At 41.3% G+C, this 25,592-nt stretch overlaps 1 protein-coding gene across 47 annotated transcripts in view; it reads left to right on the forward strand.

Annotated features, from left to right (window-relative positions):
- UACA (uveal autoantigen with coiled-coil domains and ankyrin repeats) overlaps positions 1 to 25,592 on the forward strand; it is a 109,419-nt gene that overhangs the window by 40,497 nt on the left and 43,330 nt on the right. For 25 of the 47 annotated variants that reach the window (XR_011381122.2, XR_007915507.3, XR_016218487.1 and 22 more), the window contains 4 exons: positions 11,370 to 11,503; positions 18,546 to 18,634; positions 24,019 to 24,083; positions 24,860 to 24,917. Coding sequence is in view for 30 of the 47 variants with exons in the window: in XM_051835666.3 (XP_051691626.3) it covers positions 11,370 to 11,503; positions 18,546 to 18,634; positions 24,019 to 24,083; positions 24,860 to 24,917 (346 nt within the window). In the remaining 17 variants the exon portion in view is untranslated. Of the gene's footprint in view, positions 1 to 8,967; positions 9,571 to 11,369; positions 11,504 to 18,545; positions 18,635 to 24,018; positions 24,084 to 24,859; positions 24,918 to 25,592 lie in introns of those variants that run through there. The other 22 variants (XM_089310983.1, XM_070054779.2, XM_051835671.3 and 19 more) reach the window with 5 other exon arrangements.

Genomic DNA, 25,592 nt, shown 5'->3' on the forward strand with positions numbered 1-25,592 from the left:
CTCTCTCTCTCTCTCTCTCTGCCTCTCCTTCTCTGTCTGTGTAACTCTGACTTTCAAATAAAAAAATAAATAAACTCTTTAAAAAAAATTCATGTCATCCAGATAAATTGGACCATGCATCAGAGTTGACCGAGTAGTTTAATGATTTGTGTGTCATTCTGCTTATTAACCTGCAGCCATACTTATTTCATCTACAACTCCAGTCTCTTGGTTTTTTTTTTTTTTAGTGATGTTTATGATATTATGAGAGGTGGAACTTATTTATTTATTTATTTGTTTTTTAAAGATTTTATTTATTTATTTGAGAGGTAGAGTTATAGACAGTGAGAGGGAGAGACAGAGAGAAAGGTCTTCTTTCCGTTGGTTCACTCCCCAGAGTGCCACAACGGCCGGAGCTGCACTGATCTGAAGCCAGGAGCCAAGTACTTCCTCTCGGTCTCCTACATGGGTGCAGGAGCCCAAGCACTTGTGCCATCCTCTGCTGCTTTTTCCAGGCCATAGCGGAGAACTGGATCGGAAGGGGGCAGCCGGGATTAGAACCGGTGCCCATATGGGGTGCTGGTGCCGCAGGCAGAGGATTAACCTACTGTGCCACGGCGCCAGCCCTGGAACTTATTTTTAATGTTTTTATTCTTAATTGTGCTGAAAAATATAAAATTGACCAAGTTAACCATTGTTAAGTGTGTACAGTTCAATTGTTCATATTTTTGTGCACTGTTAGTCTGCAAAACTTTTCATCTTTCAGAACAGAAACTGTATATCCATTAAACAACAACACCCCATCTATGCCCCCTCCTACCTCATCTTCAGAATTTTCTATTTTCTGGCTCCATGAAGGTTGAACCTTATAGTATTTATTTCCGTGACTGGCTTGTTTAACTTAGCGTAATATCTTCAAGTTTCCTCCATGTTGTAGCGTGTGACAGAACTTCCTTCACACTGAATAATATTCTATTGCATGTATAGACCATATTTTGTTTTTCCATTCGTTTACCAAAGATATTTGGGTTGCATCACTCTTGGCTATGCAGTTATTTCTTTATGACCTTATTTTCAATTCTTTTGGGTGTATACTTGGAAATGGCATTCCTAGATTATATAGTAGTTCTGTTTTTAACTTTATACAGAACCATCAAATGTGTCCTGTAGTGATTGCACTATTTTATAATACAAACAGTGCAAAAAAGTTCTGAATTCTCCATGTGCTCACTAACATTTGTTCTATTCTTTCCTTTTTCTTTTTTTAATGGTAGGTATCCTGGTAAGTTTGAGGTCATTTCTCATTGTGGTTTTGATTTACCTTTATTTAATGATTAGTGACATTTAATGTCTTTTTGTTTGCATGTTGGCCATTTGTTTATTATCTTTGGAGAGATGTCTATTCAAGCTCTCTGCCCATTTTTAATTGGGTTGTTTTCTTGTTGAGTCATTGGATTTTTAAAATGAACTCTATTAACCCATTATTAGATATATGATTTGCAGGTATTTTTTCACATTCTGTAAGTTGCCTTTTCACTTTATTGATTGTTTCTTTTTCCCGTACAGTTATTTTTAAGTTTGAGGTCGCCTCATTTGTTGTTTTTGCCTTTGTAACCTGTACTTTTGATGTCATATCAAATAAATCATTGCCAAATCCAATGTCTTGCAACATTTCTCCTGTGTTTTCTTCTAAAAGTTTTATAGTTCTGGGTCATCCATTTTAGGTCTCAGTCCATTTTGAGTAAATTTTTATATCAGGTGGAAGATAAAAGGCCAGCTTCATTGTTTTGTATGTGGATGTGCAGTTTTCCCAATACTGTTTATTGAGGAGATTGTCCTTTTCTTGTTATGTGATCTTGGCACACCTGTTGATCATTTGACCATATATACGTGAGAGTTCATCTGTGGGCTGCCTGTTCTGTTCACTGGTCTGTAAGTCTTTCTGTATACCAGGAATATATATTTAAAACATTTTATTTGTTTGTTCATTTGAAAGACAGAGAAAGAGCAAGAGCGCTTGCAAGAGAGACAGACAAAGGCTGATACAGAGAAGTCTTGCATCTGCTGGTTTGCTCCCTAAATGTCCACAACAGTTGGGACTGGGCCTGGGCCTGACTCAAGAGTCCAGAATTGTATCTGGGTCTTCCAAATGGGTGTCTGGGGGCTGGTGTTGTGAGGTAGTGGGTAAAGCCGCCGCCTGCAGTGCTGGCATCCCATATGGGCACCAGTTCAAGTCCCGGCTGCTCCACTTTCAATCCAACTTTCTGCTATGGCCTGGAAAGCAGTAGAAGAGGGCCCAAGGGCCCTGCACCTGCGTGGGAGCCCCAGGGGAAGCTCCTGGTTCCTGGCTTCAGATCAACACAGATCGACACAGCTGGGGATTGAACCAGCGGATGAGAGACCTCTTTCTTTCTCTCTCTCTGCCTCTCCTGTGTAACTCTTTCAAATAAAAAGAAATAAATCTTTAAAAACAAAAACAAAAACAAGTAGGTGTCAGAGACTGGACTACTTGAGCCATCTCTGCTGCCGCCAAGGGTGCGTGTTAACAAGAAACTGGAATTGGAAGTGGGACTTGAACTCAGGCACTCCCATATGGGATGCAGCATCTTACGTGTTGCTTTGACTGCTGTGCTGAAAGCCCACGCCAGCACCACGCTACTCTGATCACTGTAGCATTGTAGTATGTTTTGACATCAGGAAGTCTGAGTCTCCAGCTTTGTTCTTCCCCAGTCTGCTTGTTTGAAGTTCTTTGAGATTCCATACGATGTTTAGGATGGGTTTTTCTAGTTGTGTAAAAAAAGCAAATATCATTAGGATTTTGATAGCTATCCTCTTGATCTATAGATTGCGTTGGGTGATAATTTTAATTCTTCCAAATCCATGAACACAAGACATCTTTCCATTTTTTTTGTGTGTGGCTCCTTTGATATCTTTGAGCAATGTTATGTTCTTATCAACATATAGGGTCTTTAACCTGATTAAATTTATTCTGAAAGATTTACTTCTTTTTGATGCTATTGTAAATGGAATTGTTTTCTTAATTTTATTTCAGGTTGTTGCTTGTTAGTGTGTAAAAATGCAAATGATTTTTATGTATTGATTTTGTATCCAGCAATTTTGCTGAATTTGTTAAGATGTGTAGAGTTTTAGGGTTTTCCACATACATGGTCATGTCACCTATGAGCAGAGAAGGTTTCACTTCTTCATTTCTAATTTGGATGTGTTTTATTTATTTTTATTGCCTAGTTGACCTGATTAGGCCTTATGATACTGTGTACAATAGAAGTGGCAAAAGCAGGCAGCGTTGTTCGGTGCCTGTTCTGAGAGGCAACGCTTTCCATCTTTTACAACAGAGTAGGATGTTAGCAGTGGACTTTTTGTATATAGTCTCTATTGAGATAATTTCCTTCCATTCTTAGTTTGCTGAGTTTTTTTTTTTTTTTATCGTGACAAGATCTTGATTGTTTTCAAATATTTTTTCTACATCAACTGATATGATCATTTTTGTACTTCATTCTGTTAATGTGGTGTCTTATACTGATTAATTTTTGTATCTTAATATAGCCTTGTATTCCAGGAATAAATTTCACTTCCTAGTGTGTCATCCTTCAGTGTGCTGTTAAAGTGGTTTACACTCTGATTTGAATATTTGGCCTTTAGTCAAATTGCCTCCTCCCATTGTTTTATTTAAAAAGATAGTTTGTTTATTGAGGATACTTAAGTTCCATGGCTTGTGATTGGTTGATAGGCTTTAGAAGTCACTTCAATCTGTAGGTTCACTTGTATCTAGTTTTCTTGCCATATATTTTTTTTTTAAGATTTATTTTTTTATTTGAAGGTCAGAGTTACACACAGAGAGAAAGTAGAGGGTGAGGGTGAGGGAGAAGGAGAGGGAGGGAGGGAGAGAGGGAGAGAGAGAGAGAGAGAGAGAGAGAAAGAGAGAGAGAAAGAGAGAGAGAAAGAGAGAGAGAGAGAGAAAGTCTTCTATCCGCTGCTTCACTCCCCAGATGGCTGCAATGGCTGGAGCTGCACTGATGCGAAGCCAGGAGCCAAGAGCCTCCTCTGGGTCCCCACATGGGTGCAGGGGCCTAAGGACATGGGCCATTCTCCACTACCTTCTCAGGCTATAGCAGAGAGAGCTGAATCAGAAGTGGAGCAGCTGGGACTCAACCAGCGCCCATATGCAATGCCAGTACTGTAGGCAGCAGCCTTATCCGCTATGCCACTGTGCTGAGCCCCTCTTGCCAAATTTTAAGAAACCATAATTTCCTCTGTGAATATTTCATTGCATCCTGTAATGGGAGCCTTGTGAGATATATCTATATATCCATATGTAGACATATCTATCTATGTATCTATGTATGTTTGTATCTATCTATCTATCTATCTATCTATCTATCTAGTTGATTATGTCCTGTTATCCCCTGTGTGACTTGTAAATTGTTAGTTCTAGAGTTTTGGGTGCATTTTTATTTCTTAAGTTGTGTTTTTTTTTTTTTTTTCAATTTCATTTTATTTGAAAGGGAGAAAGCCAGAGAGACCTACAGACACACACACACACACACACACACAGAGAAAGAATCTTCCTGCCCATGACAACCAGGGCTAGGCCAGGCAAAAGCCAGGAGCCCAGAACTCAATGCAGGTCTCATGTGGGTGGCAGGGACCCGAGCACTTGTGGCTTCATCCGCTGATTCTCACAGTGTTTATTCACAGGAAGCTGAATTGGAAGCAGAGTAGCTGGAACTCTTACCAGGTACTCTGATAGGAGGTGTGGGCATCCCAAGCGGTGACTTACCCAATATGCCACCTGCCTGTCTCATTTATAAATTTTGCTTAGACTGTATTATAGGTTGGATAGGATTTGTCTTACCAAAACTCATGTAGCTGTTTAAACTCTGATTCCTTAGTGTTAGTGATTACTTGATTAAGGGTCTCTAATAATGGTATGTGAGAGTTAGGGCTGGTGGGAGGTCTTTGCGTTGTTGGGGTTGTGTCCTTGGAGGGAAGTTCTGAGAGGTTTGATTTATTTTAGAGTTCAGCCTAGGTTTTTTCTCTGTCTCCTTCCTGTCCCACCGTGTGATCTGTTGCTTTACACCTGCCTTGAACAGCTGTCCTCGGATGCTGGTCTTTGGGGCCACCTGATCCTGTAACCTTTCAGCTATTTCAAATAAACAATTTGTTTCCCCAAGACACTACTTTCAGGTAGTGGACTGATTCAATGTTCATAGGTGATATATATCAGACCATCATGAGGTGCTTAGAATGAGGATCATTGCCTGGATCCATTAATTGAGAAGGAACTGCACAATTTGATATTCTAATTCTGTCATTATATTTTTATTAGTTGTAGTACTTCATGAAGATAAACTTACCCTCATCAGTATTTGATTACTCAGTGGAATAGTTGTTTTATTAGTCAGGTTTTGTTACTTAAGTCAAATACTTGAGAGGGGCTACTTAGTAGGGAAGTAGTTGGAGATTCACAGTCTAAGATTGAATGTCCCCATTAGTCTGGCATTGGCAGTGGCAAAGTGGGTGTGGAGGAACAATCATGGAAAACCAGGAAGCAGAGAGACACAGGGAGCACACAACACTTACATAGTCCAGGTTTTCTTGAACTGTCTTTCAAGGGCAGGCCCTTCGTAACCTAATGACCTCCCATTAGACCTATCTCTTAGATGCCATAAATCAATCAAATCTCCTCTTAAATGCATCAACCATTAACATGTCTTGTAAAAATTATTTATTTAAATCTCAGAGAAAAATCCTCAAATGGTTGCAACACCTGGGGCCAGCCTGGGCCAAAACCCCAAGCCCAGCCGGTGTCCCACATGGTTGGCGGGGAGCCAAGTATTTGAACTGTCATCTGTGGCCTCCCAGAGTGCTCTTTAGCAGGAAGCTGGAATTGGAAGCAGATCTAGCATTCGACCCAAATCCAAGATGGGCTGTGAGTGTCCCAAGGAACATGTTAACTCCTACAGCAAATGCCTGCCCAGACTTTGGAGTTTAATGTCTACATGAGTTTTGGAACCAACTCCTATTCAGTCTGTAACAGCTGACATAGGGATGGTAGAATGAATGCTTGAAATTTTTTTTAACTTCTTAGTTAATTTTTTTTTAAAGACTTATTTATTTGAAAGACAGAGTTACAGAGAGAGAGACAGAGAGAGATTTTTCGTCTGCTGGTTCACTCCCCAGATGGCTGCAACAGCTGGAGCTATGCCAATCTGAAGCCAGAAGCCAGGAGCTTCTTCAAATTCTCCCACATGGGTGCAGGGCCCAAGGACTTAGACCATCTTCTACTGCTTTCCTAGGCCATAGCAGAGAGCTGGATCAGAAGAGGAGCAGCTGGGACTGGAACTGGTGCCCATATGCGATGCCAGCACTTCAGGCCAGAGCTTTAACCTGCTCACCATAGCGCCGGCCCCATTGGTTAGTTTTTAAAAACATTTTCTGATGAGTGTCTTTGACCAGGAGCCCTGTGATCATCACCAGTGCCTACTGTTTTTGGACCTTTTGTATACATTAGCTATTTGATTTTATTGAAGTAGAGTCTGCCGTTTCCTTGCTTTGTAGTTGAGGAGACTGAGGCTCAGAAGGCATAAATTCCCCTCCAGTACCCAGCAGGGAGGTCGCAGAACTCTGTGTGTACCAGGTTTGCCTGTCTCCAGAACATGTTCTGTCGCCACAGCTTAGAGTGCTTGCTGAGGGGCCTGGTGGGATTTGGAGAGTGTGAAGAACCACTTGAGGTTACTGGGGAAGAGTCAAGAAGGGCCTTTCACTGACTTTAAGGATTAGGGTCTGTTTGCTCAGTTGCAATCAGTGGAACCACTCTTGGGCTTCTGTCTTTGCCTCAGCTTAATATCTATGAGTATTTATTGTCTGAGTGTCTGTGCAGGTTACTGGGAAGCAGTGCTGCTGCTGTGTGTTCTAGATCTGACCTAGTGAGCAATTCAGTCCAAGAGAAAAGGATTCATGGAGGAGATTTGGATTCTGATCCTTAGGGATAAGCGTCTACTGACCACCAAATTACTTAAATATCAGTGACATAGTTTGGTGCTGGTGTCATGGTGTAGTGAGTTTAGCTGCCTCCTGTGATGCCGACATCCTGTATGGGCACCAGTTGGAGTCCCAGCTGCTCCACTTCCAATCCAGCTGCCTGCTAATATGTCCAGGAAGGCAGCAGAGGATGGGCCAAGTGCTTGAGCCCCTGCTACCTGTGTGGGTGGCCCGGATGGAGTTCCAGGCTCCTGTCTGGCCTGGCCCAGCCTTGAGCTTTTGACCATGTGGGGAGAGAACAAACCAGTGGTTGGAAGATCTCTTTCTGTCCTGTTTCTGCCTCTCCCTCTGTATCTCTGCCTTTTCAATAGATAAATGTCTTTTAAAAAACCAGTTACATAGTTTCAAAAGAAACAGAGAAGACACCTTGGGTAGCTAGTCCTATTGGAGGGCTACTAGGGAAGCAGGCAGCTAAGGGAACCACAGGTGAACAGCTGAAGCAATGGCAGATACTCCGTAGTGCTTCACAGAGAGCGTGGAGTTCGGATGAAGACCGCGGCGTGGATGGGTCCGAGGCGTTCTCTCTCAGGAGCTGACATTTGGGAAGCACCTGAACGAAAGGGAAGAAGAGCCCAACAGCAGCAGGGGACAGCAGAGGCAGGATTGCCTCAGGTTCTCGGGAAATAGCTACTGAAGGTGGTTGTGAGACTCGGAGTAGCAGCCGCAGATCAGCTCCTGCGCAGGGAGTTCAGGGCGTCTTTGTACACCAGGACACGCGTATCTCCGCTCCCGGCATGGGCATCTCCTTATACGGCTTTTGTTACTGTCGCAGGCTTTCCTCTTCCTTTTGATTCCCCTTGCCTTGCCTTTACTTTCCAATTTCAATAAAGAATGTCCTTGCTTTGTTAACCGAAGGACAGGGCCTGAGTTCTGTCTCAGGTTTCCTCTGAAGACGTGGAAATCCTGTGTAGATTCCCTGGGGCCAGATAAATGAATCCATTGTAATATCTCCCATGTTTTTGGGGAAACATCATTGTTTAAATTATTCATAATGTAATTATTTAAAGTAATTGTAGCTCATTGTGTATATATTTTGTACTTAGGATAAGGGCCTGATGTTTTGGGTTTAGATAATCAGAAATAAATTTCTTGTTGATGTTCTTAACAGAATTTTGAACTGGCAGCATGACCTACGTGTGGCAGCTACCCTTGTTTCTACAAACTCTTGCCTTGGAGGTTTTGTATTTCCATGAAACAGTTTTCCTGAATGTGTCCTTTAGAGGAAGTGTAAATTATCCTCATGCTGTTGTGGTAATTAGAGCATGGTGAGAAATCACGCTGAGTTTGTGCAAGTCCAAGCCCTGGCAGTGGAAGGGCGTCAGTACAGGTGCGGGTATCCTGGAGGGCATGGAGAAGGTGTCTGCTTTGTCCCCAGAGTTTTAGTTCTGGTCTAGTTCAGTATTTAATGTATATTCATGTCCTTTAGTATTTAGTCTGTTTCACTGTTTTCTGGCCCACTGAATTCAGATAATTTGATAAAGTAGTTCTTTGTGCTAACAAGCAGGGTGCTAAACTTTGAAATTAAGAAAACTAAGGTCAATTTAAAATGTGTTAGAACGTATTCATCACCCTGTGTCTAATGTCTTGGCAGGGCCATGGGCTCTTATTTAACCTGCCAGGAGACAGACTGGCAGCAGCTGTCAGCTGAAACCTGGCTGTGTGCAGGAGACTGATGGAGGCACAAAATAAAATGGAGAAAATTTCAAAGTACTACTCTGTGTGTGTGTGTGTGTGTGTTTCTTTAAATAAAGAATGACACATTCTCTTGGAATAGAATTTTATATTCTATTTGTTAAGGCTATTCTGACTTCATGAGAGATGATCCTAAGATTGAACTGTTTTTAAAAAGTGTTTTGTATAAAGTCTGAATTTGTCTCTGAACAGCATCGTCACTGGGTCACACAAGCCAGCTGATATAATAAGCATGTTTTACAACCTGTTTGGCTCACGTTTCCCAGTAGACCTAAAATGTCAGAGGAAAAGCATGCATTTGCAATATATTCTTAGCTGCTCCCTCTGTCACTCAGCTGTCAAGTCCTATGGAATCTGAAATAGAACCCACCAATGGGAGACAGGCTGCTCACTGTTTAGTCCAGTGACTACTGGGCCGGGACGGCTTTATCATGCGCTGCAGCCTCCCTGTTGCTGTGTTACACAACAGGATGCAGAGTGCTGTGCAGGGTTTCCAGTGGGTGCCTGCAAGGGAAAGACAGCTTCTAAGGAATGAGAAATAGGAGGAGTTAGTCCCTGACCTGGGGCTGATCTTCATCAAGTGCTACACAGGAAGAGAGAATATTTTCAAGCATTATGAAGACAGAGAAGGATCCCGAAGATGAAGAAAACGTCATTAGGGATCCAAGCTAAGTGTTGCCTGGCATGCGAGGGACTGGGTCACTGGTTAGGAGTTTGAGAGCTTTCTTTGTGAACTAAAGAGACTTGTAACTCTGTACAGAGTATTCTGCTGTTAGTAACAAAAGCTGAATCCTGTGTATCATGAACTGTTGGCTTTCGTGTGCTCCTGAGAACAGGGTAGGTATCCAGTGGTCCCGTGGGACACACAGGAGTCTCCTGTAGGTTTTCTGTACCGCCTGGTCTTAAAATGTCCTCTTTTTACTAGTTTCTGATTCTTTGTATTACTATTTTTTCCTGATTTATTCGAGTAGCAGATTGGAACAGTGTTAGAAAACAGATGTTCTTGTTTCTTTTTCTGGGTTTAAAATCAGATTGATGGAATATTAACAATTGTGCAGTAATACTGTTCAGTCACATTGGACTGAAAGTGAAAACAGAGCTTGATGGAGTAGAATTGAGATCCACAAACAAATCTGAACCTTTCATCACATTTAAGAAGTTTTAGTTTTCGATTTTACAGCTTTTTAGTGATTTAAGTAGCTTCTTTCTCTACCAGCAAATTTACTTGGAAATAAATAATCTCAGTTTATTTGCAAGTATAAACTAATGAATTCAGAGCAAGTTTTTGTGTGTTAAATGTGACTTAATCTCTTAGGCATTTGCAAACATAGTGCCTGTTAAGCTTACTAGTACTACTGAAATTACAGCCAGCAAACCTTTTGTTTTAAAGCTAAGAAAAATGTAGTTCAGGCTTTCAGTCATAAAGTAGAGCTATTCTAGAGCTACTCACAGTTGGCAATTTGTACTTTAGATGTGAATCTCCAGATTTCAGCTAAATTAGAGACAACAGTTCTGAAGTCTCTGTAGGTACTGAAATCAGGTTCCATGAAAGTAGTATATTTGGAGAGTGAGTGAAGATTGTAATGTATTTATCATTTTTTTGCATTTATTTTTCACTTCTAGTATTTGATGAGTTTATGATGTATTTATCCAGAAAGTTGGTACTGCTGATTTGGAGGGCAGAGTAGGTAGACAATCAGGTTGATCACACACTTGAGAAGAAATGCATCTGATTCATTTTCCCTGGGAGATTTCTACAGCACCAGAATTTGTGAGATAGGATTTGCTTTGTCAGTTAAGTGAAAATATGTGAACTTTTTTTTGTTGTTGTTCTAATTTGATGTAAGATTTAAAAACCTAAAATTTTTATTTAACCGTTTATATAGAATATGTTTTAGTTTTAGTTGTTTTTTTTTTTGTTGTTGTTGTTCTGTGTTCTGTAATTTCTGCACATTGAGAAAAGATCCAGCATTTTGGCTTCAAAATATCTTGAACATATTTTCTATAATCAATGGGAAAGATAATTTTGATGTAATTAAAATGTGTATTATATGGTACATCCTCTTATTTTAAAAAACTATCCTTATCACTGTATTTCTAAAGTCGTATTTATGAAATGAAGGAAGTTTATATTCCTTAAATAAAAGGCTTCTTTGTGTGAGGGGGGACCTGTCCTTGATCTTTCTTATAACATGTGTACCAACATTTATTAAAATTAAAAATCTTTTAAAACTTAGAGTAATACATATTGAATATAAAGGAAGAAAATTAAAATTATCTGTAATCCTATCATTTAAGGAATCCAAGTAGTTAGTGCTTCAGAGTCTTTTTAATTATTTTCTATGTGGAACTTTGTTTTTTTCCTAACATGAACACATAATGAATTTTTTGTACTGAATATGAGTGTGCCTATGTATAATTATCCTCTATGAATGCATTTCTAGAAGTACCTTTTAAATAAGTGCTTCGGTCGAGGGTGGGGTGGGGAAGAGGGCTTGGGTCTTCAAATGTATACAGGTTCCACCACATGGAAGAGACTTGGGAGCTAAGTTATCATGGCCAAATCTGAACGTGGGGGTTAGGGATAGGAACAGCAAGAGAATGGGCCATGTTGACTTGTTTTTTCCTTCCTGTAGCATGCAACAGACTGGAATAAATATGATGACCGATTGATGAAAGCAGCAGAGAGAGGGGATGTAGAAAAGGTATCCGCAATCCTTGCGAGAAAGGGAGTCAATCCAGCCAAACTGGATGTGGAAGGCAGATCTGCGTAAGTACTGCAGGTGATGTGAACCTGTCTGAGGGGTTTTGGTGGGCTCCTGTGTACACGTGAGACTTGAGAATTGTGGTTATCATCTGTTTCTTCTACACACTTTACCCAAGCCCTCAGTGTAAAACCTTTCACACCAGGTTCCCAGGGCAGGGAGACTACACAGCACACTGCCTGGCTGTCTGGTTGTGTGGGCTGTGTGGAAAACCACAGCCTGCAGTTACTTGTTGCTTGTCAGTTTTTATATTTCTTATCATACTCAATCTTTGAAGCAGCCCTTTAAAAGAAGTAGGAAAAAGTTTACAGGCCTTGTGTAACTTGGTGTAGTCTCTTGAAAAGTCAGATCTGTGAGGTACAGTCTTCCCCCTCTGTTTATGCTGTAGAGCAGAGAAGAGGCACAGAACCAGTGCAGCCTATGGAGAGGCAGGCTGTGCCCACTCTTGGTTTTGTGTCGCTGAGGAGGCCTGTGGGTTTTCCTGTGCTTGGGAACCTGGTGTGTTTCCTCTGCGCACACCACATCTTCACCGCTTCCCTGCCTGTTGAGGTGGGGAACAGCTCTTTAAGGGTAGATCTAGATTCTCATAAGACCCCCTATAATTACAGTAGATAAAACTTTACTCAGGAATCCTTCCAAAGTTGTAGGTGAAAAGTCTAATTTCCTAAAATCCTCGGTCTTAAACATACTCAGAATATCAGCAACTAAAACCAGATACTAAATATAGAAATGAATATTAGGAAGTGGACAGTTAATGTCTGATGTGGGTCACTACCTTGGAATGCTGAGATATTTAAATATAGCAAGAAAAGCAAAGCATAGCTATAAATCAAATAGTTTTTAAGAGCAGTAAAATTTGCAGTTTCCAGTTTGTATTACTTCAGTTTTATCAAAAAGCAGCTTGACAGCTACAGAAACATTGTGTATTTTGAGTCCTGCCCCTGTTTTTGCTAAATGTTTAAGTATTTATAGGGCTTACTGTATAGCGATCATTTCACACCTTTCAGTGGTTTTATTTTTCTTGTCTCTTTCCCTCCAAATACTAAGATGTTAAAGGGTGAAGGGATCTTCTTTGGGATGAAACTCTTCAGCAACACCTCATTCACTTCCACACATTCATACTTGCAGTGTTTTGAATGAAGTTTGAGTTCAGATGTTTTTGTTCAAAGGTTCAGTTGTTTTCTTTTTTGTTTTTTTTAATTTATTCGGGTTTATTTTTTCTCTCTATATCATCATCCAAATTGTGTTTTTGTAGCTGATAATTGGGTCATATTTAAAAATTATCCATTTTGACAATCTCTGTTTTATGTATTTATTTTTTCCTAGTATGCATTTTTTCATAATGATATTTCCCAATCTGTCCACTCTCCCTCTCTTCCTTAGTCCCACCTCCCTCTTTCTTATTTTTCTGTTAATTTTCACAATGATATACTTTCAGTGTACTTTATAATTACCAGGTTAAGCCTCCATTAAATAAATAATTCAACAAGTAGTAAGTAGAATATAGACAAGGCCTATAAACAATAATCAGGTCTCAAGGTGTCAATTTCACTAATGTACATTACATTTTTATATTAGTTTATATTAGTTTACATTACATTTTATGTTAGTTTCCGCAAATCAAGGAAAACATGTTGTTTGTGTTTTTGGAAATGGCCTATTTCACTAATCATAATGGTCTCCAGTTGTATTCATTTTGTAGTGAAAGATTTAATTTTTATGGCTGAGTAGCATTTCATTGTGTGTATATACCACAGTTTCTTTATCTGGTGATCAGTTGATGGACATCTGGCTTGATTCCACATCTTAGCTATTGTGTATTGAACTTACATAAACATTGGGGTGCGGGTGGGCGACTCTTTCATATGCTGATTTCATTTCCTTTGGGTAAATTCCCAGGAGTGGAATGGTGGGGCTATACGGTAGATCTTTTCTTAATTTATATTTACGTATTATTATTTATTTGTGAGATAGGGAGAGAGGAAGATTTTTCTTCCACTGGTTCCCTCCTGAAATGATAGCAATAGGCTGTGCCAACTGAAGTCAAATGCTTGAAACTCTCTTAGTGTCTCTCCCAAGTGGGACCGGATCTAAGTATTTGAGCCATCATCTTGCCTCCCAGGGTAGACTTTAGCAGAAAGGTGAAATCAGAAAGAGAGCCAGAAACCAACGACTAGAACCTCATCATTCTGACATGGGATTCAGGAGTCCCAGGTGTCATCTTCATCAGTGTGCCAGACCCCCACACCCAGGTTCAGTTTTCAATGGCATTATTTGTATTAATAGAGTTTAAAAAATTTGTAATTTATGAACTGTGAACTTTGGTTTATGAAATATTTGAGTGGGATTGGTCTTGGAAGTTTTCACTCTAGGAAGTGGAATTCTTTTTGTTTGTTTTTTAAAAAATTATTTATTTATTTGAAAACCAGAGTTAGAGAAGGAGAGACTGAGATCGATCTTTCATCGCTGATTCACTCCCCAAATGGTTGCAATGGCCAGGGCTAGGCCAGGCCAAAGCCAGGAGCCTGGAACTCCATCCAGGTTTCCCACATAGTGGATAGGGGCCCAAGTAGTTGGGGCATCTTCTGCTTTCCCAGACATATTAGCAGAAAGCTGGGTCAGAAGTGGAGCAGCTGGGACATGAATCAGAGCTCATATGGAATGCTGGCATTGCACCTGGTGGCTTAACCTGCCTCGCCTCAATGCTGGCCCCTCTGGGATTCTTTGTATGAAATATTTCTGAGGTTGGCTCATTTCACCTCTCTGCTGGAGGCTGAGCTTTCTGTCTTTCTGGGCTGTTTAGTTCTCTTCAGGCTACCTTGGAGTAACTAGAGAACCCAGCACTCCTTTACCTGAGAGCCAAACACCAAAGAGGTGTCACTAGACTGCCATGGACTCACCAGAAAAGTGTGGCCCAACCTGGTCCACAGAATCTTATTGGATTTCCATGGGAGAAAATTCTCAGGATTCAGAAATGTTAACAAAGGACCTCAGTAAGTTGACGCTCAGCCCTTCTGCAGCATTCCCTTCTGCACCGGAGAGCCACCTTAATAGTCTGGGAGAGTTGTCAAGATGGTATTTCAGAGGCCCCACACGAGGAAAGGCGTAAGGATACTGTTATCTGAGTGGAGAGAGCGACTGGCCAAGCTGAGACACCTCCTAACGTACCAATATTCACAGCTTAAAAATCAAGGCGGAGAAGGTGATCCTGAGGGAGTAAGAGTGAATCAGGAAGTGAGCCTTTCAGATGTTGCCGCAGTGACTGCCTGGCTCACGGATGGAATCCCTCGGAAAAGCTGGGATAGGAATGGATTAGGACCAAGAGTCAGGCGAAACGTGATCTCTGTTTTACTGTTCTTGCTAGTAATTTTATACAGTAGAACACTGTGCTAAGATAGACTTGCATACCAATAATTTTGATGACCTATGATATTAGTTGTAATTGTCTTTTTCTTCCTACCTTGGTACCAGTGATTTATATGGAATCTGTATTTGAATGTATTTGAATGACTTCCAATATCATTCAGTTCTTTTTGTCTTTCTGGTTTGACCCAGAGAAACACCAGTAAGTTTCACGTATTCCCATGTGTTTCAGAAGACTAAAGTCAGTGAGATGAAACTCAGCACCAAGAGCTGTGCAAAGTGACTTGTGGGAAAGGAATGTAAAGAATACATAGGGGGGCCGGCGCCGTGGCGCACTGGGTTAATCCTCCGCCTGTGGCACTGGCATCCCATATGGTCTTCGGTTCTGATCCCGGTTGCGCCTCTTCCAGTCCAGTTCTCTGCTGTGGCCCAGGAGGGCAGTAGAGGATGGCCCAGGTGCTTGGGCCCCTGCACTCGCATGGGAGACCAGGAGGGGGCCCCTGGCTCCTAGCTTCGGATCAGCATAGCTGCAGCCGTTGTGGCCATTTGGGAAGTGAACCAGTGGAGGGAGGACCTTTATCTCTGTCTGAGAGATACAGACAGTGAGAGACTGTCTGTAACTACCTGTCCAAAAAAAAAGACTACATTGGTTGTTTTGTCTATATAATAATAATTAGGACAGATAATTAGATGTTCTGGTTTTCAAATGTTTGAATTGCAATAAAAGGAAATTTTGATGTGCTGTTTCAATTTTCAGTAGTAGATAAATGCATATATAGAAGAACTAATTAAAATTGACCTATTTGGGTTTTTAAACAAAAAATTTTTCCTGTTTTTACTTACAAATTAATTATATTCTTCCTTAATTGAAACATTTTGTGTATAGTCAGTTATGAGATATGTTACAAATATGTTTTCCATTTTGTTTGTAATTACAAAAATAATGAATTTTGAAAAAAAATTTTTTTAAATTTAAAGTTTGAGACAGAAGAAATAAAGGCTGCTTCTCCTCACTGTGGTTACACAAATAAACTGTTTTACTCCTGACTTGCTCATTGCCAGGGTCTGTTCTCTTCTGATTGCCTCTTCTATGGTCAGCCCTCCCAAGTCCCAACCCAAGGTGTGACAGGTTCATCAAGGACTTGGCAGCCGGCTGGAGAGCTGTGGCTGCTACTGCCATTTTCCCATCCTGCCTCGACAAAGTGCTATTCAGACTCCCTGTTTTCTCTGGAATTAGCAAATCCTCCAAGAGAGGAAGTGGTCTCCAGTGCTCTGCTCCTGTCTCTGAGCCTCTGTCTTTCCTTGCATCCTGGCTTAGTGATTGTACTGTCTCCTTAGCTCTCTGATGCCCTCAAGCAGATGCTTGCATTTGTACAATTGTTCTAGTTGTACAGTTTGCTCCTATTTGTACAATTGTTCTAGTTGTGCAGTTTGCTTCTATTTGTACAGTTGTTCTAGTTGTCCTCATTGGTGGTGTTTGTCTGCGTTGCCTATGCAGTCCCCCGTCGTGAAGCAGAAGCCCATGTCTTCTAAAAGTTGTAGTTTTTTTAATTGTGAAAGTATATTTCTGTAAAGCAGCTTTTCAGATGTCCTTTATAGCTCTTTGCATACATGTTAATGAATCTTCCTGAACCACATCTACTGTTTATACCCCACCGGCATTAATAGGCTGTTGTTTAATTTTTGTGCTTTCTTCCCTTGAGTATGGCACCAGCATAGTGCCAATCCATTTTGAAGGAAGAAGTCTTAAAGTTTTGGTACTTGAGAAATGAAAACAAGCAAGCAAATGAAAAATGTCTCCGAGAGTATAAGGAGGCTGAATACTTTAGCTTGAAGAAAATTAACCTTCAGAGGGTTTTGATGGTTCATTGCAGAGTATAATTCTGTGCCTCATTGTTGCAGTGAGACTAAATGATAGCCTGCAGCCTTACAGCTGAGTCAGGACTCATCTGACTTTGAGGAACAGAAACGGTTCTTCTTGGATTCAAGTTCTACACGATCTTGCTTTATTTAGGAGATGATGGTTTCTAGTTTGCAAAAATATTGACTGTAAAACTAATAAAATCACATGAGATAATATCTGGAAATGGATTGCAAGCTATCTTCAGATTTTGTTTCTAAGCAGGTAGCCATTCAAATTTGAGGGTCTCCTTCTCTCTGGCATTGTTACTGGTTATGTGGATATATTAGGAAGAAAAACAGACAAAAACTCCTGCTTTTATTCGGTTTGCATTTGAGTTGGAAGAGATTGATAGACTACAAGGAAATACTGAATTTATTTGTATGTTATCAAGTAATAAGTTCTTTATAGAATAGTAGAGGCAGGTGTGGGGGAGCTAGGGGCCCTAACATATCAGGACATTGAGGAAACATTCAGTTTCTAAATGGCAAGTCCAGGGAAGCTGCCTGCTGAGAGCACTTTACTTTGCACAGAGGGTCAGTACCCAGGCGCCTTGCTGAGCACCTGCCTGTCCTTGATCTTCTGCTTCCTGCAGAATGGTTACTGCCCTTGTTCAGGCCCTCTGCGCTAGGTTAACCTAAGTCCATCATCCTTTACAAACCGCTCCTACTGTACTTGTCCTTACCAGTCTGAATTTGGTGGAGTACTAGTTAAGATCCATGCTTACCTTACACAAAATATTTCCATAAATGTTGATTTATGAAGTGTTAGATGGCCAAAGAAATAATATTTTGTTATCTAGTGTCTCTAATACTTGATGGCTTAAAGTTTGTTTGTTTCTTTCTTTCAAGGTTGATTTATTTGAAAGGCAGATTTGCACACACACACACACACACAGAGAGTGAGAGAGAGTCTGAGTACTTAGCCCATCCTTCGCGGCTTTTCCAGGTGCATTAGCAGGGAGCTGAATTGGCAGTAGAGCAGCCAGGACTTGAACCAGTGCCTGTATGGGTTGCCAGCATCACAGGTGGCGGCTTAAGCCCCATGCCATCATGCCAGCTCCCTACTGTTAGTTTCTTGAGGCTGCTCCCTTGCTGTGTTGAGAGATGGATTAAGTTTTATGCCTGTTTTGTGTGACTTTGCCTTATCTCACAGGTCTGTGAACCAGAGAACAAACTGAGTGGTGGCCAGTGGTGCTGCTGGCTAGAGGACACCATTTCTTCTGTAGGTTTTAAGGGTAGTTCAGTTATGGTTTTGAAACCTTTATTATATCACATATAGTTTACTAATTCAAAGAGAAGAGCCAAATGTTTTGACCTGTCTTTGGCCTCAGCATTCTGCAGTAACTTCCTTTGTTTTGGTAGTTTCATTATGTTTGAAACTAAACAAAAAAATCTGATAGCAAATTCTCACTGCACATATATTAAAGCATTGGCATTCTTTCTGTTAAAATAATAAACTATGGCATAAATGATGGTACAGTATGAATTTTCTCTTATTAAGCTGATGGCTCATTAGAATAGAGAGTATTCTCCTATTAAGTAAATGGGATATGTTTCTTTTTTCTTGTATGTGTAGGTTGAAGATCCTTAATGTAAAATCCTTAATATAAAAGTCTCAGCTTTCTGGATTTTGGATTTTGGGTTAGGGACGCTCAACCTATATGGATATTCTAAAGTAATATTTAAAATATGTGTGCATGTTGAATAAAGAATGGCATTAGGGTCACATTTAAGTTATCATTGGTCGTCTCTGTGACATAACAAGTATGTTTTTTTTCTTAGCTTCCATGTTGTGGCCTCCAAGGGGAATCTTGAGTGCTTGAATGCTCTCCTTATCCATGGAGTGGATATTACAACCAGTGACACTGCCGGTAGGTTTGCCTCCCCACCCTGTTAACAAGATAAGGAGGATGCCAACATGATCCATCCATGCTGACATCCTAAAACCTGAACATGATTGAAAAAACAAGATGCTTCTTTTTGTTTTTCAGCAGTGGAGATAAGGTTTATTTTAGAGGTAACACTGTGGGAAGGAGGAAGGCTGTGACAACGAGTGGAGACTGTAGACCAGTGCTAGTGTTAGTAGTGCTCCAGGACCCTACAGCCTCAGAGTTTGAAGACCTGTTAGGAGTTATTTAGACTGTATTCATATACTATGCAGTTCAGTTTAGTTGTCGGTATCTTGTCATACAGAACGAACTGCTCTTAACAATAGCCACATCAGTAGAAATGGTAACAAGAACAGATGATGTTTACTGAACACTTAGGGACCTCCTCTGTTTGTGCTCTCTGTGTGTGAGCTCGTTTTCTTCGTGTCCGCATCATGAGGTTGTGAGGAGCTGAACTGTTAGGAAACTTGCCTACGAGCCTGCAGTGGCTAAGTAAGTTGGACCCTGTGCTCTTGACGTTTATGCCCCACAAAGAATCCATTTTATTTGACCACTTATAAAAACAGTTCTGTTTATTTGAAAGGTGGAGTGGTGGAGGAGATGGAGGGAGAGAGAGAGAGAGAACTATTTTCCTTGACTGATTCATTCCCCCTAATGGTTGCAATGGCCAGGGCTGGGCTAGGTTGAAGCCAGGAGCCAAGAACTCTATCCTGATCTCTGGCATGGGTAGTTGGTACACAAATACTTGGGTCGTCTGTTGCTACATTTCCAGGCACATTAGCAGGAAGCTAGATTGGAATCAGAGCAGCTGCGACTTGAACCAGCACTTTTATGTGGGCTGCTGGCGTGAGAAGAGATAACTTAACCTACTATACCACAACTACTATACCACAATGCCAGCCCCGCTTGGCAGTATTTAAAAAAAATTATCCTAGAAATTCAAAGTCTAATACTTGATGACTTAAAGTCTAATATTACCGACAAAGATGTTTTACCTGATCTTCTGCTTATACTCCGATGTACCTTTGTCTTTTAAAATCTTACGGCATAGGCCGGCGCCGTGGCTCCCTTGGCTAATCCTCTGCCTGTGGCGCCGGTACCCTGGGTTCTAGTCCCGGTTGGGGCGCCGGATTCTATCCTGGTTGCTCCTCTTCCAGTCCAGCTCTCTGCTGTGGCCCAGGAAGGCAGTAGAGGATGGCCCAGGTCCTTGGGCCCTGCACCCGCATGGGAGACCAGGAGGAAGCACCTGGCTCCTGGCTTCAGATCGGCGCAGCGTGCCGCCCGCAGCAACCATTTGGGGGGTGAACCAACGGAAGGAAGACCTTTCTCTGTCTCTCTCACTGTCTAACTCTGCCTGTAAAAAAATAAATCTTATGGCATAAGTTTTTCTACAGTCAAAGGTACACCTTAAATATTTGAATGTAGTGACTGTATTTCCTTAGCAAGAATGTTAGTTTTCTATCTATTGGGAAAATCTTTCTCAGTGTTTTTGGTTTCTTAACTCAGTCTCTGCAGTTGTATTTGTTATTCAGTTAAAAATAGGAGTTGATTTAGAGCAGAGAATTTCCTCCACAACTTTAATACATTATCCTGGGGCCAGCGCTGTGGTGAAGCGGGTAAAGCTGCTGCCTGAAGTGCCGGCATCCCTTATGGACGCCGGTTCGAATCCTGGCTGCTCCACTTCCCTTTTTTTTTTTTTTCTTTCTTTTTAAAGGTTTATTTATTTACTTGAAAGACAGAGTTACACAGCGAGAGGATAGGCAGAGAGAGAGAGAGGTCTTCCATCTGATGGTTCACTCTCCAGATGGCCGCAATGGCCGGAGCTGCGCCGATTCGAAGCCAGGAGCTGGGAGCTTCTTCCAGGTCTCCCACATGCGTGCAGGGGCCCAAGGAATTGGGACATCTTCTACTGCTTTCCCAGGCCATAGCAGAGAACTAGATTGAAAGTATAGTAGTCGGAACTAGAACCGGCACTTCAGTCCAGGGCGTTAACCCGCTGAGCCACAGTGCTGGCCCTTGCTCTACTTCCAATCCAGCTCTCTGCTGTGGCCTGGGAATGCAGTGGAGGATGGCCCAAGTCCTTGGGCCCTGCACCCATGTGGGAGACCTGGAAGAAGCTCCTGGCTCCTGGCTTCAGATTGGTACAATTCTGGCTGTTGCAACCATCCGGGCAGTGAGCCAGCAGATGGAAGACCTCTCTCTGCCTTACTTCTCTATAACTGTGCCTTTCAAATAAATAAATAAATCTTAAAAGAAATACATTATCCTATGTCTTCACGAATGGGCATTGTAAATAGATACAAATCCATTATTTAGGAATGGAATTGAAAGAGAAGATGGAGATAGAATTCAGCTGAATAGAAAAATCTTTGCCTAAAATGCATCAAATTCTAAATTGAAAACCCAAGTAAATTTACTGGCACCTTTGGATGAATAATGAAATAAATTATTTTATTGCTTATGTATGTGCTCATTGATGTAGAAGAATATTTATTTTTAGAAATTTTGGACTGGCCATGTCTCCTCAGAACTCTGAAGGCTGTTTATTTTACTGTTCTTCCCGGGTTGGCTACCGTCCCTTCCACCTCCGTGGAGGGGTGGGCCCCCTGCCACTTTCCCCACTTCCGCGGGGGAGCGGCACACTGCCGGCCGGCTCTCTCGGGGGCTGCACAGGTGTTCCTTCAGATAGATGTTCCTGGTGCATGTTGTCTCTCTCCTCCTTTATAGTCCTCTTCCGCCAATCCCAACTCTGCTACCCACACGCTGAGTACGCTGCCCTCCTCCAGTCAGGAGCAGGTCCTGCTGATTATTGGTTGAACTGGAGGCAGCTGTGTAGAAGCTGTTTCTCCCTTCTCAGCGCCATATTGTGGGAGAGCAGATGCATAGAATAAGTCTTAATTCCAGTAACTTAGTCTAGTCCGAGTTGCTCCCCACACCACTGCCTTCAGGGCAGATGAAGCCCAAATGCTTTGCCCAATTCAGTGGACTTTTCCCCATATGTTGTGTCCCAAATACCCTGCTTCCTGTCCTTTGTTTATGCTGTTATTCAGTTTCATTTTGATTTGGTTTGCTGTATTGTGTTTGTCACTTGAGTTATTCTTTCTTCAGGACAGGGGCCTTTTCTCAGTTGCTAACAGGGTCTGATACAATTCAAATGAAGCCATTTGCTAAAAAATTTTTATATTATCTCCTATCTTATTTGTAAGTAAGTTTTAAGCAACTAGATTTGCAGATCGTAGGAGGTATGCCCCTGTGATGTACTTCACATTGGGCTGTAGATCTCATGTCGCCCCGATATGTCACTGTCATCTGTGTCTGGATTGGGTCTTTTCTCAATCCTCATCTGGCATTTTTGTGTCATCAAGGTCTGTAGCATTTTGTTGACCACCAGCGATGTCACCACTGCCTAATCCCACAATCTCCACTCTGTCATCTCTTACTTTGTGCAGGGACCCCTGCCCCTCAGGTAGAAAAAAATGGCTAAAGCAGAAATGGTAGGGCAGCAGGGGCTTTCTGGGATGTTGGGGATGGGTGGAGGGAGCTTTCTGAGAAATACTGCAGTGGAACTGGGTCGGCTGACATGATATACCTAGGTCAACTGCAGCGATTCAGGTGTTCGTGGGTGTGATTTTGTGTAGTGGTTGTATAAGTAGAGCTGTAGCTCTAAGATATTCAATAAAAAATTGCATAATTGAATATGTATTAGAAAAGTTAAAGTTTGTGCTATGGTGTATAAGACAATGCTCTGAATTGTTCAGGGCCCAGAGTCTGGAGACTAAACTCTCCTTGGGTCTGCTAGCAAGAATAAAAGCTGCTTTTCCTGTTAAGAGCCTTGGTGTCCCGCGTGTCTGTCTGAGAATCCCGCTGCAGCTTCATGTTTAATGCCACTCATTTTGGTCACCTTCAAAATGTAAAATGTTTCTTAGATACTTACCTATGAGCAGTAGGAAACTGGAATTTGAAATGGTCGCATCCGATTTGCTCGTTGCCCGAGGCTATTTGGATGTGGTTGAATGTGTTGTCTCTACCTGGAAAGACCTGCTCTCTTAGTGCTTCTTCTAGTGCCTGGCTAGTCAGGGGCGGAGTTGATCAGACTGGGGAAAACTTACCCACTTATCTGAACTCACATGCCACTGAATGAGAGTTGCAAGGCAGTTTGCATCCCTATCCAGGATGAACAGAATATAGGATACTTCTTTTGTGGCGGAAAGGTATATTTGTGAAATCGAGGTTTGTTTTAGGAAGTTTGTGAGGGTAGAGGAAGATGAAGATCACTGGAGACTGGATTGCAGCATGAACTGATGAAACCCTCTGTCTGTCACCCTTCACAGAGCGGTGTGTGTGTAGAAGTAACAGTGGAGACAAAGAGTGTTTGCAGATAGAATTACTCTGTGCAAATGTACCTTGCCTGTGCTCAGAGCAAACCTTTCACACTACCTAGCAACTCCTTTCCAACCCATGCAGCGTTTCCTTTAAACTGTACGTTTTAAAATACATTATGTTTGAACAAGTTGTTTGATTTGCAGACAGAATCTCATTGTCAACTTTGAGCTTTTAACAGAAGCGTAAGTCTTGGGGAATATCCTTTCTATGACTTATACTTTCACTTTTCCATATCCAGTGCCCACACTGCCTTTTTTGGTGGTGCTCTGTGTAATGTAGGTACTTCTTTCCCTCTGCTTTCTTCCTTCTCCTTATTTCTCTCCCCTGTCCCCCATTGCCTATTCCAGTATTTCCCTCCCGGCTCTTAGACTCTGCTTCACAGACACAGTGGGGACAAGACAGGTTTCTGCTCTGTGTGGATTTGGGTGATTAATATTCTTTTCATGTTCATTGCTTTGGTGTGTACAGTATGTTACTAGACCACCAGATTAGGGGATCCATCTTAGAAAACTATAAGCCTGCTTACAAATTAAGCATCCAGTCAGCTAATTTTGGAAAAAGAAACCATATTTCTGGCCGGTGCTGCGGCTCACTAGGCTAATCCTCCGCCTGTGGCGCCGGTACCCTGGGTTCTAGTCCCGGTCGGGGCGCCGGATTCTGTCCCAGTTGCCCCTCTTCCAGGCCAGCTCTCTGCTGTGGCCCGGGAGTGCAGTGGAGGATGGCCCAAGTGCTTGGGCCCTGCACCCCATGGGAGACCAGGATAAGCACCTGGCTCCTGGCTTCGGATCAGTGCAGTGCGCCGGCCGCGGCGGCCATTGGAGGGTGAACCAACAGCAAAAGGAAAACCTTTCTCTCTGTCTCTCTGTCTCTCTCACTGTCCACTCTGCCTGTCCAAAAAAAAAAAAAAAACAAAACCATATTTCTATGAAAAATCATGTATGAGACTAATCCTTCAGAGATATTTAAAATTATTTATTTTGTAGGGAGAAGTGCCCTTCACCTGGCTGCTAAGTATGGACATGCGTTGTGCCTGCAGAAGCTCCTACAGGTAGTAGAAGTGGTTCATGCTGTAGCTTGATTGATTCTAAATCATAGAAGTGTCATCTTGGAATCTGAGACCAAAGTAAATGGCTGACCAACTTTGACTGTTAGCTTACATAATATTTTTTCCATCGTGTGTGAAGGAATGTGAACAATAAAGAATAAGAACTCTAAGGGAAATGAATTGCATAACTCAGTGTATTAAAAATAAATAACAAGGACTTGACCTTCCTGTTGACATTAGCTAGAGATTGGAATTTCTTGTTGTCTAGAAAATGACTTAAGACAAAGTGATAAAATATAGATCTATATGTTTCTATATAGACACAATTATCTTAGACTGCATAAAATTAGCAACAGTAGTTAAATATTTAGTCATGCAACCAGAGTTCCATGAATTAGTTGGTTGAAATAAGCTTTCAGTCCTCAGAGCCCAGTCATACGTTTGTCACAAGTTTCCCAAGAAGACATGTGTTTTTCCAATTCAGTAGTTTTTTTCTAAAAAAAAAAAAAAAAAAAAAAAAAAAATTGAAACAATAACATATTATGTAGTTCATTTTATTATAATGTTCCATATGTTTCCTGTTTGGTGAAAAACTGTTACTTTTATAGTTGCATAATATGTTTTGTGTTTCATGTCAAAATAATTCCTGGGTTGCCTAAAAATTCTTAAATTTTTTTTTGATAAATGGAGTATTGTAAGATTAACAGCTGTTCATTTGAGTGTGGCTGTCGAGTTTTGAAATGAAACTTCCTAGACAACAGGCTTGTGTGTTTTCACAGTACAATTGTCCCACTGAACATGTAGACCTGCAGGGAAGAACTGCACTTCACGATGCAGGTAAGCAAAGCTTTCCTTTGACACACACTTGTTAAAATATCTGGGCGTTCAAATTAATGTCTGAGTTTTAAACATGTAAATCTTTGTGCAAGTCATGAAGAACCAAGGAATATTGAGAACTTCTCAAATATTCAAATTTGCAGCTTATTATACTGTGCAACGTGAAAAGATTCATTCAACATATTTATAGGAAAGTCAGTTTGTCAGATCCTGAAAGTACAGCAGTGAATGAACCAGAGTCCTGCTCACACAGAGCACCAAGCCCTCTCTGTGCATGCTTGTGTGTGTGCGCGTCTGTGTGTGTGTGTTTATGTGTGTGTATGTTTGGTAATTATAGGAAACATGAGAAGGAGGAAGGCATCTCTATTTCTTAAAAACTAGGTATTCCTAATCTGTCTGAACCTCATTTTTCTCTTTTACCAAATGAGGTTAAAGATACTACTGGAATAAGCACTTAGAATGGAACCATAAATAGTACCTGCCATATATTAATTTCTTAATTAGTGGTAGTGGTTATTTTTGTTTAGGATTATTAGTGCTGAATTTCTTTTTTTTTAAGATTTATTTATTTATTGGAAAGGCAGAGTTATAGAGGCAGAGGCAGAGAGACAGAGAGTTCATATCAGCTAGTTCACTCACAAATGGCTGCAATGGCCAGAGCTGGGCCGATCAAAG

Source organism: Oryctolagus cuniculus, chromosome 12 (assembly GCF_051225735.1).
Source record: "Oryctolagus cuniculus isolate XC-2025 breed Fujian yellow rabbit chromosome 12, ASM5122573v1, whole genome shotgun sequence".
Classification (NCBI taxonomy): Eukaryota; Metazoa; Chordata; class Mammalia; order Lagomorpha; family Leporidae; genus Oryctolagus; species Oryctolagus cuniculus.